The sequence below is a fragment of the Lissotriton vulgaris genome, chromosome 10 (genome assembly GCF_964263255.1).
Source record: "Lissotriton vulgaris chromosome 10, aLisVul1.2, whole genome shotgun sequence".
NCBI classification, from domain to species: domain Eukaryota; kingdom Metazoa; phylum Chordata; class Amphibia; order Caudata; family Salamandridae; genus Lissotriton; species Lissotriton vulgaris.
Window position 1 is genome coordinate 543,083,003 of NC_141698.1, and position 16,030 is coordinate 543,099,032.

Sequence of the window (16,030 nt, forward strand, 5' to 3'; positions counted from 1 at the left end):
AATCTAACAAAGCTGCACCATAAGCACTGTCCCTTTAATGAGATAAGTATGTGTGTCAAGATGATTTAGACTGTCTTTTGAAAGGGGAAGTGTGGAAAAGAAATATAAATGCATACTTGAAAAGTTTATTAAAGGTAAAGATCTTGATGTTTGCGTTCATAGACCTGGAAATAGGTGTTACTTTCAAAATCTAGGTAATCTGGAAAGATGGAATTCTCAAGATGGTTCCTAGTTCAGACTGATGATGGTTAAGGAGATGGCAGGTATAAGAGAATGGATCTTACTTTACAGAGTGAAGAAAAGTAGGATGAGGTAGTGACCTTTGTATAAAAGAATCTTACATTAGATGTTTAAATACAGGTTACGAGAAGCTAGAAAATACAATTAAAGGGCTGCAATTCAAACACTAGAAAAATGCTAGTCCAGGCATTTATTAAAGATGAAAAGACGGAAATTAGGAAAAAAGAAGGGTTGCAGCACTTTGAAAAAAAAATACAACAAAAATATGTTCTTACCCTGAAGGCCATATAATTTCATAATGAAGCACACATATTTGGTGCATCTTCCGACCGCACTCCTTGCAATCGACAAAACTAAAGAAAAGATGAAAAGAGCATAGTTATAATAATAAAAGAAACTCAAAAGCACACAATGAATAATGAAATGCATTTTTAAATAATGTAAGAAAGTGTAGAAAATGCAATATATATTTATTATCAGTCAAAGTAGTTGGATGCATCATAATCAATATCATAAAAAATGCCAAAAAAGTTAACTAATGTAGAAACTGGCAATCACTGTTTCAATCTTTAGCTAGATATCGCTCATGTGTCACTGCCATTTGTTAATTGCAGAACTTTTTTAATAATTTATTTTCCACCAACTATTTTTATATATTCTTGATTTATGCACTTAATATTTTAAGGTTCCGTTTTGTTCTATGGCACCAAATAATCCTTCTGAAAGAAACATCTTATGCCCAGAGGTCTCTTTAAGGACCGAGACATGTTGCTGCCATTTGCAATTTGTGGAGATACCATGGAAGCGTAAAAGCAAGTTTTAAGGGTTGTAAATCTAGAACTGCTCATCTTCATTAGGAGCTCACACTAGATAAATATAAAAATGTAAACTTTGATAGTAAAATAAAGTGGCAGTAACATCTTTTTACTCCTCAATCCTCCTCCTGAAACCTCCCCACCTATCTTATGCTTTCACGCTCCATGAAGAAACCTGCCTCAGTATATACTATATTAAAAAGAGATATATCGTGCACAGAGTTCAGTAAGTCCCCAAAGGTATAGCACATAATGAATTACATAATACCTTACTCTCAATTTAGGCGTTGGTGGGCTGAGCAGTTAGGCTTACCAGAGGGTAGGGTGAATGCATTTGTTGTACACACTCATACAAGGCAGGAGAACACGCTCAATGACTAACTCAAGACCAATTTGTGACAGTATTACTTTAGTTATTTATTTTAGGAACCAAGTGGAACGCAGTTACAGGTAAGTAGCCTTTTCAGTTATGAAATACTTTAAATATGCAGTTGGCAAATGTTTGTAGAAGCATTAGCAATACTTTACAGGTGTATGAAATAATATCAATAAGATACTGTGTACTGTTCTGAGGATCAACTGTGCAATACAGAGAAAAACCAATGCTATATTATGAGAGTAAAGACAGGTAAGTAACTTACAGTTAAATACATGACTTTCTTATTCAGTCTCCAAGTTGAATAACCAACACAGGGCAGGGATTAGAAAGACACCAGGGGTGCACCCTCAGTGGTTCAGTGGCCGCCGGGTGCAGAGGTTAAATGTAGTACCGGGTGCCCAATGCAAGTCAACGGAGACAGGGGGTACTCATCAGAGCACCGGTTGCAGACAAAGACCAGCGATTTCAGAGCCCCTGGGTTCAAAGACCACCACAAAGGGGGCCACAAGCCGGCACCAAGAGCTCACCTCCAGCGGCACACAGGTGGCTAAGTGCAGCGTGCAAACAGGCATCAGACTCCCAATGGAAGTCAATGAGGATCTTCGGTTTAGAAAAAAGGTTGAAGGCTCAGACCAGAAGACTTTCTGAAGGGAACCAACAACAGGAGAGGTAAGTTGGATAGTTGCTGGGTACCCCAAGGCCTGGGGGTTCAGGGTGCAGGGGTGTCTTTCGGCATCACGTTTTTCACCGGATTCTGTTGCTGTCAGAGCGACCGTTCAAGATTGGTTGCTGGCATGGTGGGATAGCTCAGGGGAGGTCGTCCAATGCTGGAACCCAGGTCAGGAATGCTGGGAAGACGTCACCGATTCATTGGGCCACCTCGGCGGCATCAGAAGCACTAGCAGGTCCTCGAGCTAGATGTTGCACTGTCATGCTCAACATGACTTTAAAAGACTGCAGTGGCCGTCAATGACAAATATCCAGGCTTGAATGGCAAGCAGCACACCACAGATCGAACAGCACTGGTTCAGTGGAGCCCTTCGTTAAAGCCAGAGGTGACACATACTAGCGTGAGACAATTAGCAACAGTGGATAGCACTGCGAGTGTGCTGTTCTTTCACAAAATCTGTTGAATGCATCTATCTATACATTTGAAATGTACTGATGTTTGTACGATTTTACTCTCTAAAGTCGAGCTTTGCATTGGAATCAAGTGCATATTTTCAAATATTTGGTGATTTAAGTTTTGTACATGAAAACATGTTCATTGTATGATAAACTAATACATCAGAAAGTTTGTAAAGGTTTTTTTTTGACGAATTTGACGAATATATATATATATATATATATATATATATATATATATATATATATATATATATATATATATATATTCTCCCAATGAACCCCACCCTGTGCTCCCCTTTTTTTCCTTCCCCTTTCTCCCTCGTGATCCCTCCCCCGGAGAACCCGCTCTTTTTCATTCTATGGCCCTACCATGGCCTTTGAGGCACTCCCCCCTTGAGTCAGGCATTTTAACAGAAAGTTTCTATGCATTATAATGGGATAATTTATACCATAAATCCATATATCTAATGATCTTTATAAGTACTGCGTTCTGGTTCTAACCTTTAGTGTATATTTAGCTGGGGAGTCTAAGTGCTAAGTAAAGTTCTATTTAGGTTCTCACTCCCTCTGTACCCCCGGAGATAGACCAGCAGGACATTTTCAGCTTCCTCGTCCTACCTAAATGACTGCATTTTATTTTTGTACATCACTTTTAGCATGGCAGGAAATTTAAGCTGTCCTGTTGCTCCCTGGTTTCTAAAGGGTTCTAATAGCTTCCCCAGCTCCCACTGTCCAGATGCTGTCATAGATGAAACAATCAGATCTAATTTGGAAGATTATACCTTCAGCAGTTATTGAATTAATCTTCAGAGCTTTGTTTAAGATTTCATCCTTCAGATTGCATGTTAAAAAAATGAACCAGAATCTTCCTGGTTATGGCTTTATTTGGGTTCAATCTGAAACGGTCCCTATGTACCCTTTAAATATCGGCCATGAGAGCTTTCTCTAAGGTTTCGATTTAGGTAGCTTGTTTAATTAGTTTAAGAACAAACTGTTTAATATTGATCCCCTCGGCCCCTTCAGGAATTTTAAGCAGGCGAATGTTAATCCTCCTTTCCTTCAATAATGTTATGTCTCTTGCCTTTTCTTCTGAGCGAGAAAATAGCTCTGCAACAGTAAGTTTAAGAGTAGAGGTCCTAACTGTTAATGAGTCTAATTTGTCTTTGAATTTCTCGCATTAATTTTTAATATTTTCTTGATTTTTCTCTGAGACTACAAATCTGTCTCTAACTTCTTTTGTAAGCATTTGCAAGAAATCTGAAATTAATCGAGAAAGGGTCAGATCGGACGCTTCCCCTCTTAGAGTTGCTATTGACTCTAAGCCAATCTCGCCAGGTTGATCTGCTTGGCTTTAACTTCGCGAAACAGAGTACAGCTGTTTAGCCATATCTGGCACATTGTCTCCTTCACCTGCCATTTCCGATTCTCTTGCAATCTCTCCCTCTAGTGCTTCTGGCTTACCCGCGAGTGGTTGGAACCTATTTGGGCTTAATATGCCTTCTGAGAGTACTAAGGTTTCAGATCCCTTCATAGGATTGTCGGCAGAAATACACCCTAATGGTTTTAGTATGAAGGTGCTGGGTGTGACCTTGAAATAACTCCTCAGTGAGGGTGTAAGTTTTGGATTATGTTGTTTCAGGAAGGAGCTTTTCGTTTTTTTTACTTTCTATTTTTAAGAATGGTCCCTTCCCCAGTTGTTACCTTGTTCTGAAGTGATAATGTTTTAGTATGCTTCTAATCAGGTTGCGCCCCCAGCTTTTCACTATCGCAAGTTTGCAAAGTTACATGGGACAAATAAAACTTGCACTTCTCAATGTGTGTCTAGATACCCCCCTGTGGTTCTATTGCCTTTTTGCCCTCCCCAGTCCTACAGACGCCCCCGGTTCATCTACCACGATTGAACGTCATTTATGTCTTACTCCTGCCCTGGAGTTGGCAATTGTTTTTTCCACCTCGTCCTCCTCCAACCCCTGGAGAGCTCCTTGTGATTACTGCAACACAGGAGCAGCAACATCTGTGCTGCCCCTGCCTCTCCCGCCCTGGATGGGGAGCCTCGCGGCAGCTTTCCTTCCGCGTCCCAACTCGCGGGCTGCACAAAACCATAACTGCATTTCCTGGGGGTGCCGGGGCTGCCACTCCGCAGCTGCTACCTTCGTTACTCCAATTGTTCCTGCCACTCTGCCGCACCGTAGAAACCAATACCAAGAACCCGAAACCGGATCCGAACCCAAAACCGGCCCCCCCAAATAGAATGAGGCAGACTCTGGGAGCTAAACTGCCAGTGCAGTGCCCGATGTACTGTTGCCGGCTTCTGTAATCGTTGGTAAGCGCTTTAACTTCTGTAACCACAGGTGAGCGCTTTAACTTTTACTGTTACCGTTACAAACTAATTTTCAGATTTTCCGAAGCTAGCCCAGGATATATGACTATTTTGCTCCTGACTCAGAGCGGCCTCCGCAACCAACTACTCGCTGGCCGCCATGCTCACCCGCTGGCCGCCATGTTCTCTAAAATAACCTCTTGAAGAGGGGGATTGGTTGTAGCCCTTGTAAGAGGAGGAGGGATTTTTGGTGGACACAGTTTTTGAACCACCCCTGTAAAAGGAGTGGTGAAAGGAGCCCCTATTGGTAGGTACTGAAAAACCCCCATGGACTTTGCAACCTCAGTGTCCTTTTTCCTCTTCTCCAGTAAGGTACCAGCAGCTGGGCCAAAGGGATGCTCCTTGTCAAATGGCTGGTTGAGGATGAACCTCTGGCTTGAAGCCTGATATTCTCAGCCAAGCATGTCTGCGTAAGAGTACACTGGTGTTGACTGCACAAGCTGCTATGTCTGCTGCTTCTAGGGCACATCTAATGGATGTATTGGTGAGGAGTTTACCTTCCTGAATAAGGTAATTAGCTTTAGATTTGTATTCATCAGGTAAATGTTGTATACGTTTCTCTAACTAATCGTAATGAGCCCTATCATAATGAGCCAACAGAGCTGGAGCGTTGGCTATGCGCCAGTGATTTGCTGCCTGTGTAGCCACTCTTTTGCCTGAGGCATCAATAAGTTTAGGCTCCTTATCAGGAGGAGGAGAGTCACCTGTGGCTTGTGAGTTAGCTCTCTAGCGAGCGTTGAAGAATACAAGAGAGTCTAGGGGCAGCAGGCCTCTCATGTAAACAGGGTCGGTGGGAGCGGGTTTATATTTTTTTATCCACCCTAGGAGTAATTATCCTTGCCCTTACAGGGTCTTTAAATACCTCATCCATGTGATTTAACATGCCTTTGAGCATTGGTAAGGTATGAGTAGCTCTTTGGGAAGAAGTAAGCGTTTCAAAGAGGAAATCCTCTTCTTAAGGTTCCTTATGGAGCTCCACCCCATGATATTGAGCTGTCCTGTTAAGGAGCTCAATGTATCCAATGTTGTCGTCAGGTGGGGAGTGTCTGGAGGGATACAAATCAGGGTCATTGTCTGTGTTTGGATCTATATGATAATCCTCCCAAGGGTCAGTGTCCTGTGGCCTATTCTGATCCTCATCCCCATCCCCGTCCCCTTCATCCTGTGGGTCAGGTGAAAGTGGTGGTGGTGGTGAATTTGATGGTGTGATGAGCAAGTTGGTTAGTACTCACACTCATTCTTTTGAGAGGAATGTGGTAGTCCTCTGGTAGGCCAATCTTCCTTTTTTTGAAGAGTGGCATGAATATGTCATGCTTCAAGGTTGATCACCAGTTTTTTCTGCTTTGGATTCGAAGGCAGGGCATCTGGCCGAGGGTCTTTAGAGGGAGCGTCTTTCTCTTTATGTGCTGGATTTGGAGTCGAGCCTTTGGGCATCAAAGGTTTCGGCTCTGAACCTTTCGGTGTGGAAGGTAAAATCTTGGACTTGTATTTCGGCGCCAAAGGTGTTGGTTCGGTGTCGGAGTGGGGCTGGCTCGGGCCCGAGCCAGAAGGCTTCTCTTTGTGTTTTGGAGCAGGGCCCTAGGGCGGGGAGTTGGAAACTTTTTGTCGGTGTTGACCTTGGCCCAAGGGCAGAGGAGGGACTGGAGCGTTTTTTTTATGTTGAGGGGGCAAAGGAGAATCTTTACTCGCAGTACGCTGACCCGGAGAAACCTGTTCCTCTTCCATGTCGGAGTCGGCCTCGGAAACGGAGATCTTGATGTTCAGTTTCAGAATCTTCGCCGAATAGTCCCTATGTGGAGCAGCTGTGGTGTTGCATCTTGTGGCGTCGAGCCCGATGGTCACGAAGTGTCTTTTTCGATCACGGTTCGCAGTCATTCTCGTCATGTTCCGGGGATAAGCAGAGGTTGCACACTTCGTGCAAATCGGCACAGGGAAACTTAGCAGGATACCCGGGAAAGAACTTGAAGGGAGTCCGTTCCATCGCTGCTAGCGTGGTAGGCGCTGGTAGGCCTGATCGCCTGCCATGAGTTTACTAATCGAAGGTTTTCCGAGGTGAGATGATGCGCGTCGAATGGGGAACTGCGATCAATAACAAAACGGTTGAGGTTAGTGGATTGCGATTCCAAGGGATCAGGAAATTGTACTGAACCGGAGCGCAGCAATACACATCCGAACCTGATGGTGAAAAAAAATAATCTATGGATGGTGTTGATGCCCATGCACACTATCACCGAAAGAAGTCGAAGCCTACCTTGTGACTGGAAAAACTTCTTTGAACAAAAACAAAGTGCAAACATCTGGACCCAACACTAGATGGCAATCTATGCATAAGCATATGATCTACAGCTCATATGCCTCGAACACAGGATTTACAGCATTGCAAAAAAACTTTAGTCAAGAAGAAAACTTCACTGCACATCTGATCTGCATCAAAGGGAGAGGAAAAAAGGAACAGACATCCAAGGGCATGGTGGTGCAATACTCTGGCTCCTTAACGTCACATCCAGGAGGTGTCAATCAAACTTGGAGCCATTGTGCCGCCTGTCAACACTTGAAAGCCAATGCAAAACTTCAAGACTCAGTTTTGGCTCTAGAAGAGATTCAAGGGGCGATGAATATGCTGGCAGACATGCATCAGAAATACTACTCTTGGCTGAGGTTCCCTGAACGGTAAGCAACATTTAATATCTGCGGCCATCTCCGAAAAGCTATCTTGAGTTCCGAAGGACGAGAACAAGGTCATCGTATGAATCTTCCACCTGACATCTCTGCTTTGCTCTTGCTGGATTAGCTGTTTGCAGAGACAGCAAAAAGTAATCATCAGATTACTAGATTACAATCGCACTGAGAGAAGTTTGTACAGCAGAGCTGCGTAGGAATGTTATTGCATAAAAGACAGAGAAAATGGATGCATGGACCAGAACATTGTGTCATTCATGGGAATGAGACCGGATCAAAAGGTGGAAACAGACAAGCACTTGTTGACTCCTGAGAAGATTCATAAATTAACCAGTGATTGAGATACAAGAGGTTCCAGGATCCACACAGGGCACTTCATAGCATAGATACAGCAGCAATACCAACCGCAGTGGTAGGTCTGCAAACCGAGTTCACACCAGGACGTCCTAAAGAATGGAGTAGCCAAAGGAGCCGTCTCTTCGGACTTGGCTGTCCAGACAGTAATGTTTAGGGAACGTGTGCAATGAAGCCCATGTAGCTGCCTGGCAGATGCCATTAAGGAGCTAATCATCCACTGGAATTGTGTTGTGCCATCCAGATAAAATGAGAGCGCACGTTTTGGATCCAGACAGTGGAGCCTCTCCTCCGCTTTAGAAGGATGTGGGGGCGGGAACAAGGTGGGCAAAGTGATGGTCTGTCCTATGGGGAAAGAGGTAACCACTTTGGGAAGAAAAGAAGGTTGAGTTCGAAGGACTACCTTGTCTGGATGAACAGCAAGGAAAGGAGGCTTAGAAGAAAGAGCCTGAAGCTCACTCACCCTGTGTGCAGAGGTGATTGCAACCAGAAAAGCAGCCTTTAAGGTCAAGAGTCTGAGAGGACAATTATGTAGCGGCTCGAAAGGAGCGTATATAAGATAATTCAGAACAAGGTTCAAGTCCCACTGGGGCATTACGAAAGGAATAGGAGGAAAAAAGTGAGTAATGCCCTTAAGGTAACGATTTACAATAGAAGACTTGAAAGGAGAAGGTGGATCAGGAAGGCAAAGAAATACCAAAATGGCCAAAAGCTAGCGCTTGAGGGTGCCCATAGTAGAGCCCTGCTGGGCCAAAGAAAGCAGGAAGAGGACAACCTCAGAAAGGGGGGCAGAAAGAGGATTCACAGGATTTGCTGGGCACCATGCCACTAATTTGTTCCATCTAAAGGCGTATACTGTTTTAGGCGAGGGACGCCTGGCTGCCAAGATAACATTACAGACTTCAGGCAGAAGGTCGAAGGCTGTCAACTGTCGCCACTCAATCTCCACGCAAGGAGGTGGAGGTTGGACAGGTTCGGGTGGAGGACCGTCCCCTGCTGCTGCAACAGAAGATCCTCCCGAAGGGACAGACTGATCGGAGGATTAATGGCCATGTTTAAGAGCTCCGAATACCAGACTCTTCGTGCCCAGTCTGGAGCTTCAAGTATTACTTCAGCCTGGTCACGCTTGATCTTTTTCAGCATTCTGGGCAGAAGAGGTATAGGCAGAAAGACTTATAGAAGTCCGTAACTCCACTCGCAACGAAAAGTGTCACCTAGCGAGTGCCCCATTGGAAATTCCAACGCGCATAACTGCTGATATTGTTCGTTCTCTTTGGTGGTGAACAGAGCTAACTAGGCTCTCCCCACTGCTGAAAGAAACCTTGTACCACTTACGAGTGAAGACACCATTCATGATCCATCCAGCATCAGCGGCGGAGTTTGTCCGCCCTGGCGTTCAGGGAACCCGCCAGGCGTTGAACCACCAGGGACATGCTATGATGTTCCAGCCACTTCCAGAGACAGAGGGCCTTCTGACAGTGTCCATGACCCCATTCTGCCCTATTTGTTGCAATACCACATGGTGGAAGTGAGAACACCTGCACTACTCTTCCTTTGACAGAAGGAAGGAATACCTTTAGTGCTAGACGAATCGCCCGGAGCTCCTGAAGGTTGATGTGGAGCCTAGACTCCGCCGGAGACCAGAGGCCTCTGATCTCCGCCTTTCCCATGTGGCCGCCCCATCCCATGAGTGACACATCTGTCACCACTGTGAAATCTGGTTGGGAAGGGAGGGGGATCTGCCATTGACCCAATCCCCGTTCGTGAACCACCACTGCAACTGATTAGCAGTTCCCGCCAAAATCTGGACGACATCGGATAGATTTCCCTGATGCGGCGCCGACTAGAAATTCAGGTCCCACTGCAGAGCTTGCATATGCCACCTGGCATGATCCACCAGCAGGAAGCAAGAGGTCATAAGGCTCAGCTGCCTCATTCTCGCAGAAATCCGGGATATAGGCTGAAAACATTGGTATCATAGCCCAAATACCCCGGACTCGCTGCCCAGGAGGATAGGCCGGAAACTGCACCAGAACCACTCTGAAGAAAAGGAGCTTCTGTAAAGGGTGCAGGTGCGACTTTGGCACGTTGATAGTGAACCTCAGCCAATGCAGGAGGGCCGCCGTAGTCTGGAGGTGGGCGACGGCAGCCTGGGGCGAGCCCGCCTTTAACAACCAGTCCTCGAGATAGGGAAAGACAAACCCTTGATCTGCGCAGATGAGCCACGACCACCGCAATCACTTTAGTGAACACCAGAGGGGCGTGGAAGGCCAAAGGGGTAAACTGAAAATGCTCATGGCCTACTATGAACCCCAGGTAACATCTGGGGCCGGCAGGACGGGGATGTGGAAATAAGCGCCCTGCAAGTCCAACACTACCATCCAGTCTCCAGGGTCAAGGGCAGATAGGACCTGAGCCAATGTCAACATTTTGAACATCTTCCGGAGGAAGCGGTTCACGCCCCTGAAGTCAAAGGTAGGACGCAGGCCTTTCTCCTTCTTGGGCACCAGAAAGTAGAGGGAGTAGCAGCCAAGACCTATTACTGACACAGGGACTCACTCGAGGGCTCCTTGGCCAAGAGAGCGGCAACTTCCTGACTGAGAAGACCCAGGTGATCCTCCGACATGCGATGGAATGCAGGTAGCATGGAGGGAGGGTTTGTCTCGAAAGGGAGGAAGTATCCCCTTCGTACTATCTGCAAAACCCACCTGACCGACATGTGTGCCAGTGGGGGAGGCTATGGCGGATCCTGACGGCCAGTGGCAACTGGTGGCCCTGAAAGGTCGGACTAGGAAGGTTTGAAGGCTGCTGCAGAGGGGGTACTGGTAGACTGCCTGCCCAGTGGCCGCCAGACCCACGGCGAAGGGTCCCACGTTCCCAGCCCCGCAGAGGCTGGACAGCCTGTGCTGGCCTGTGGCACTGGGCAGAAAGTGATGGGCACCCCTTCCGTAACAATGAAAGAGGCGAAAGGAAGCCTGTGCAGGGCGAGAGGTGGTAGCGAGGCCCAAGGATCTGGCTTTAGCCCTAGAGTCCCTGAAGCACTTGAGCGCATTGTCCGATCTTGTAGCCAACCAAGTGACGACATCAAAGGGCATGTCCATGCACGAGAAGCCAGTGGACCTCAACCAGGAGTAGCATCTCAGGGCTGCCAATGTTGACATCGTCCTGCCTAGCGAGTTGCGGTGTCTGGCCCACAGCGAAGGGCGAACTTTGCTGCATCCCTCCCTTCAGCGACTGCACGGGAGAGTACGGCCTGGGCCTCTTCCGGGCACTGTGGCAGCACCTGACCAACCATGTCCCACACAGAGTGGGCGTAACAGCCCAAGAGACGTGTAGTGTTCACGGACCACAGTCCTAAGCTGGTGGAAGAAAACATCTTCCCAAGATGATCTAGCTTCTAGCATTCCCTATCTGGGGGAGCAGTAAGGAACACGCCTTTCGGTGTTGAGGCTTGGACCACCAAGCTCTTTGGGGTAGTGTTTTGGGAGAGGAAAAGTTGATTGCCCAGGGGCGGTGGGCAATCATCCTATCCACAGGAGTCCCTGTACTGGGCTTGGAGCAAGAAGGATGTCATTGAACTGCAGCAGAGGCTCCATAGAGGCTGCTGCTGGTTAAAGCACCTCAGTCAGGAGGTTAGTCCTGACTGCCACCGTAGGTAGCAGTCAGGAGATTAGTCCTGACTGCCACCATAGGTAGCTCAAGGCCCATGGCCTCAGCCGCCCTACGCAACATCACAGCGTAGGATGCGCCCTCCTCTGTAGCCACAGTAGGGGGCAGACCACTGGCCTCACCTAGTTCCTCTCTCCAGTCCAGCTCTTCCAGCTAGTCTGCTAGAGGGTCAATAGACCCCTCCCAGTCCTCCTCACCCTCCTCTGGCTGCCACTCAGGGCGATATGAAACGCCACAATATTACAGAGGTACTAAAGTACCGTTTGGCACCGGCGTTGGTTGACGCAGATCCAGCTCCATATCAATGTCGAGGGGGAGGCCGGGGTCGACCCTGGCTGGGGACACAACCGGCATCAGAGGGGGCAGAGGTGTCATCAACGGATTTGGCGCTGGAGCTGTCGTAAGGTCGACTGGTGCCGATCCGGATCCAGGCCTGGATCCCTGGCGGCGCTGCAACACCGAAGCCACCGGAAGCCTAGAACTCACTGCTGAGTCAGCAGGGCCTGAAGGTGCGCCGGTGGAGTCGGGCTGCCCAAAGATGGAGTGTAGGGCCTATTACTCTTACTAAGAATTTCTTTCAGACACTCCGTACACTGACACAGAGGACTCTGTGGGGCCTTCCGGTGGTTACTGGACATTATTCATGTGGTTCCTGCATGCTTTGTCCTCTTACCACCACATCTAAAGAAATATCCCTTTTGTCCGACTTTAGATGGACCCTGAAGAGAGACACAATGCATGCATCTATATGATAATCTGCCCCTGTGGTCTCAAGTACGTAGGAATGACCATGTGACCTGTTAAGATCCAAATAACCGAACATAAAAGCAACATTCGGTACCAAAGGATCAATACAAAACTGTTTACACATTTCAAGGAAGCACAACACTCCCCTGATACGCTGCGCTGAATAGTGTTAGAAACCTACCCACAGACCACCAAGACTGCACTGTTCAAAGCTGAACAAAGATAGGCCCATAGACTCTCCACACATACTACTGGACTCAATGACGACATACCGTGGGGCTCACTGACTTGAATCACAACCTACCTTGACTCCACTATGCAGTTAAGCGTGATACCAGTTACTCCACTGACTGCCACTATGATTGGTTGTAGGGGTGGTCACCTGGTCATTATCACGAGTAGAGTCACTATAAGTATACATAGTAATGATACGCAGTATGATTGGAGGACACTCACTATGACCAGACACAACCACCGATGACCTGGCCCATTATCATTATTAAATAGCTTGATTTTGGTTCCCATGACTTTAACAGATGTGTGCATACATGATTCAGGAGCGCGCCTATTGCCATGCAGCACCACAGTACAGTTAGAGGTCATGATTATGCACAGCCAACAATGACCCTCACTTTAAATGCCTTCACCGGACTCCTGTTCCCCACACCGCTTTCAATACCTAGTGCCGACAAGCGGCGTTCCTTTTCGCCTACATCCTGGTACACTCCAATATGGCCGCCGTACCTACCATCAGTCTGCCAGGACGTCTTCTGTTGCGGCTGGCTATTACTCGCTACTACTGTCCCACGTGACTTCACCAACGTCATTGGGACCCACGTGACAGCACCAATGTCACTGGGTCTCACACTACATCTACACTTCCTGTCCGTTCCCAGCGACCATCCCGGGGTAGGAGGCGGGGTAGGAGGCAGGTTAGGGGGGTTGCCTCTCGCCCCACTTTACACTACTGGTGGGGTTCTTCAGAGGTTTCTGGTCACCGGCGATCGACTGGGACTTCAGTGCTCCACTTGCCGACCGGGCGTCTGACTGAGACTTCCGCATACTAGTGGTCCATGAACCATTGGTCGGCCAGAACCCCCTTTAATACATTTCCTTTTCCCCTACGACCCAAACAGTGTCCTTTTAAACAGCCAGCTCACTGTTGCAAGTATTAATTATTTGCAGTCCAGGTGAGTCACAGCATTGTCCTGACTATGTTTGTTACCTATATGCCATTATCTTTGTTTTAAATGTTATAGTTCTTTGATATCCTAAGCACATGATATTGGTAACCTTACCTAGTTCACTGTCCCACACAGAGTGATTCAGTGACTACATCATGCGCCCATTGGTTGCTCACCAGCACGTTTGGCCCTTAAAATAGCAAAATAGTTAGGTATGGATAGTAGGGACAAAGTATGCCTGCACACAACATGTGTTTTTTTAACATGTCACAACCCCCCCCCCCCCCCCCCCCCATTTTTTCTTTGCTCAACTTGTGATTTGGGTATGTAGAATTTATTTACCTCTTTAGTGTAGATAGCGTTCCACTTGACACTGAGGAAGTACCCTGATCTATACGACTCCAACGGCATGAAACATGTCGATCACTTGAGAGTAGGGCATACACAACTAGACACATTGTTACTAGTCCTGTGCCCCTTTCACTCTTTTATACTAGGCAGTTTACCTTCTCAATAAAGGTTTTGTTAGGACTAACTGACCTATTTTAGGCCCACACCATTTCACATCTACACATACTAGGCCCCTTACACCCACTGCACCCACCGGCAGGAACAAAAGATCCCTGATAAAGAGCCCCGGTTTGGGTGCCCGTTAGGTATTGCAGAGCCGACCTGACAAGGGGCAGGCTCATATGATGAAGCATTACACCTAGCTTGCTGGGTGTTTGAGAGCCTAGTTCCGACAAGCGGAGCTCCCCTTACTTGCATACACTTAGTGGTCTCCAGTGACTCACTACACCCAGTTTCCCCATTCTCCAGCCTTCAGCACAGAGGAAATTCGTACCGTTTTTGTATACTATTCCTGGTGTGGTATGTACACTGGACCTCGGTAAACTTGCCCCGCGGTCCCTCCTTTTGTTCGATTGATTTATTTTACAGTTGCAATGAGTATGGTGTGAGTCTATCTTCTCAGGGTGCTCACTTGTATGTTGTATTTCCTTTTGCGGATGAGACCACCTATGAAGGAGGAATTTTGAATTGATTTTGAGAACCACTATCTTTATGTACTTTAAAAAAAACTGCTCTTCGGGGTGGCCAACCATCATGGCCGCGCGGGCTTGTTATGGCTAGGCTTCGCGCTTCGAAACCCGGGTCACAAAGACGACACGGGCAGAGCGGACAAGATGGCGGACAAGCCCGTCATGTCATAATCAGCCCAGACGGCTTGAACTGCCCCCGATCGTGAGTGCCGGGGGGGGGGGGGGGGGGGGGGGGCTCGCTTCTGGAACTGCTGTGTCATTCAGCCTCTCAGTAGCGACGGATCTAGAGAGGATCTCTCTGGACCGGAGCTCCATCTTCAGGCGAACTGCTCCGTACAGCGGGGCCGTAGCAGGAAGCAGCCCTCCGCTGGTGTCACAACCCAGTTGGGAGCACCCACACAAACTTGCGGGGGTAGGGAGACCCTAGGATCCAACCTCTCAATCATTACTAGGCCTTGCAACTGGTACACAAGTTGAGGACTCAGAGTTACCTGAAGCTGTCTGACTTTAAGATTGCCCCCAGATGGCCCACAACGAGCTGCATTGCCCCTACATGTGGCTGATTCTGCAGAGGGAGATGACCTGACCCAACGGGTTCTGGCACCGGAGTGGCAGCAGAATCGAGGTTGCCCTACCCTGAGATTGACTTGGACATATAATAGAAAGAGGAAGGGTGCCACAGTAGGGGTGCCTTGAATATTGTCACATTGATCTAATCAGATGGGTCTTTGAGGACCTTTTGTTACAAGCTTCCCGGCTGATCATTTGCAGCTTCCCCTGTTCCAGATTGCGACGACCTAGCTGAGTGCCTGTGCTGACCGAGGCCCTCGTCCATATGCCACCAAAGAAGGCCCAGACCAACAGAGTCTCCAGTTTTTTTTTTACACCAACTGAGTCCCGGGCGGCGAAGGAGGTGGAAGCCCATACACAGGGTACCAGGACGCTAACCAGGGAGAACCTTCAGGCGACGCTGTGGGAGTTTAAAAAGAAGTTTAGGGAGGACATCAAGGCGGACACTAGCGAGGCATTTCTAACAGAGGTGGGGTTGAAGATGGTCTCGATTCAGGCTGATGTAGACTCAGTGGGTACCCACATTCTGGATCTGGAAACAAAATACCAGGAACTCAGAGGCAATTGAAGCCCCTGGAAGAGGGATCTACCAACCTGGGGATCCAGGTGCACTTTGCCTAACTAAAATGCGAAGACTTGGAGAATCGCTCCTGCTGAGACAACATAAGAATGAGGGGCCTGGAAGAGAGCAGCAAGGGACCAGATCAGGAGGTGTTCATGGTGGGCTACTTCTCCGGTGTCCTGGGAGACGATTGCCCAGAGGTTAGGTCGGAACGGGTCCACAGGGTAGGCCAGTGTCTTCCAGGGGAAAACAAGCAACCAAGAGACATCCTAGCCAAATTTAG

The 16,030-nt window shown here is 47.7% G+C and overlaps 1 protein-coding gene across 1 annotated transcript in view; it reads right to left on the bottom strand.

Annotated features, from left to right (window-relative positions):
- CREBBP (CREB binding lysine acetyltransferase) overlaps nt 1-16,030 on the bottom strand; it is a 1,189,106-nt gene that overhangs the window by 472,117 nt on the left and 700,959 nt on the right. The window contains exon 15 of the mRNA XM_086939791.1: nt 516-593. Within this exon, the coding sequence (XP_086795917.1) occupies nt 516-593 (78 nt within the window). The remainder of the gene's footprint in view (nt 1-515; nt 594-16,030) is intronic.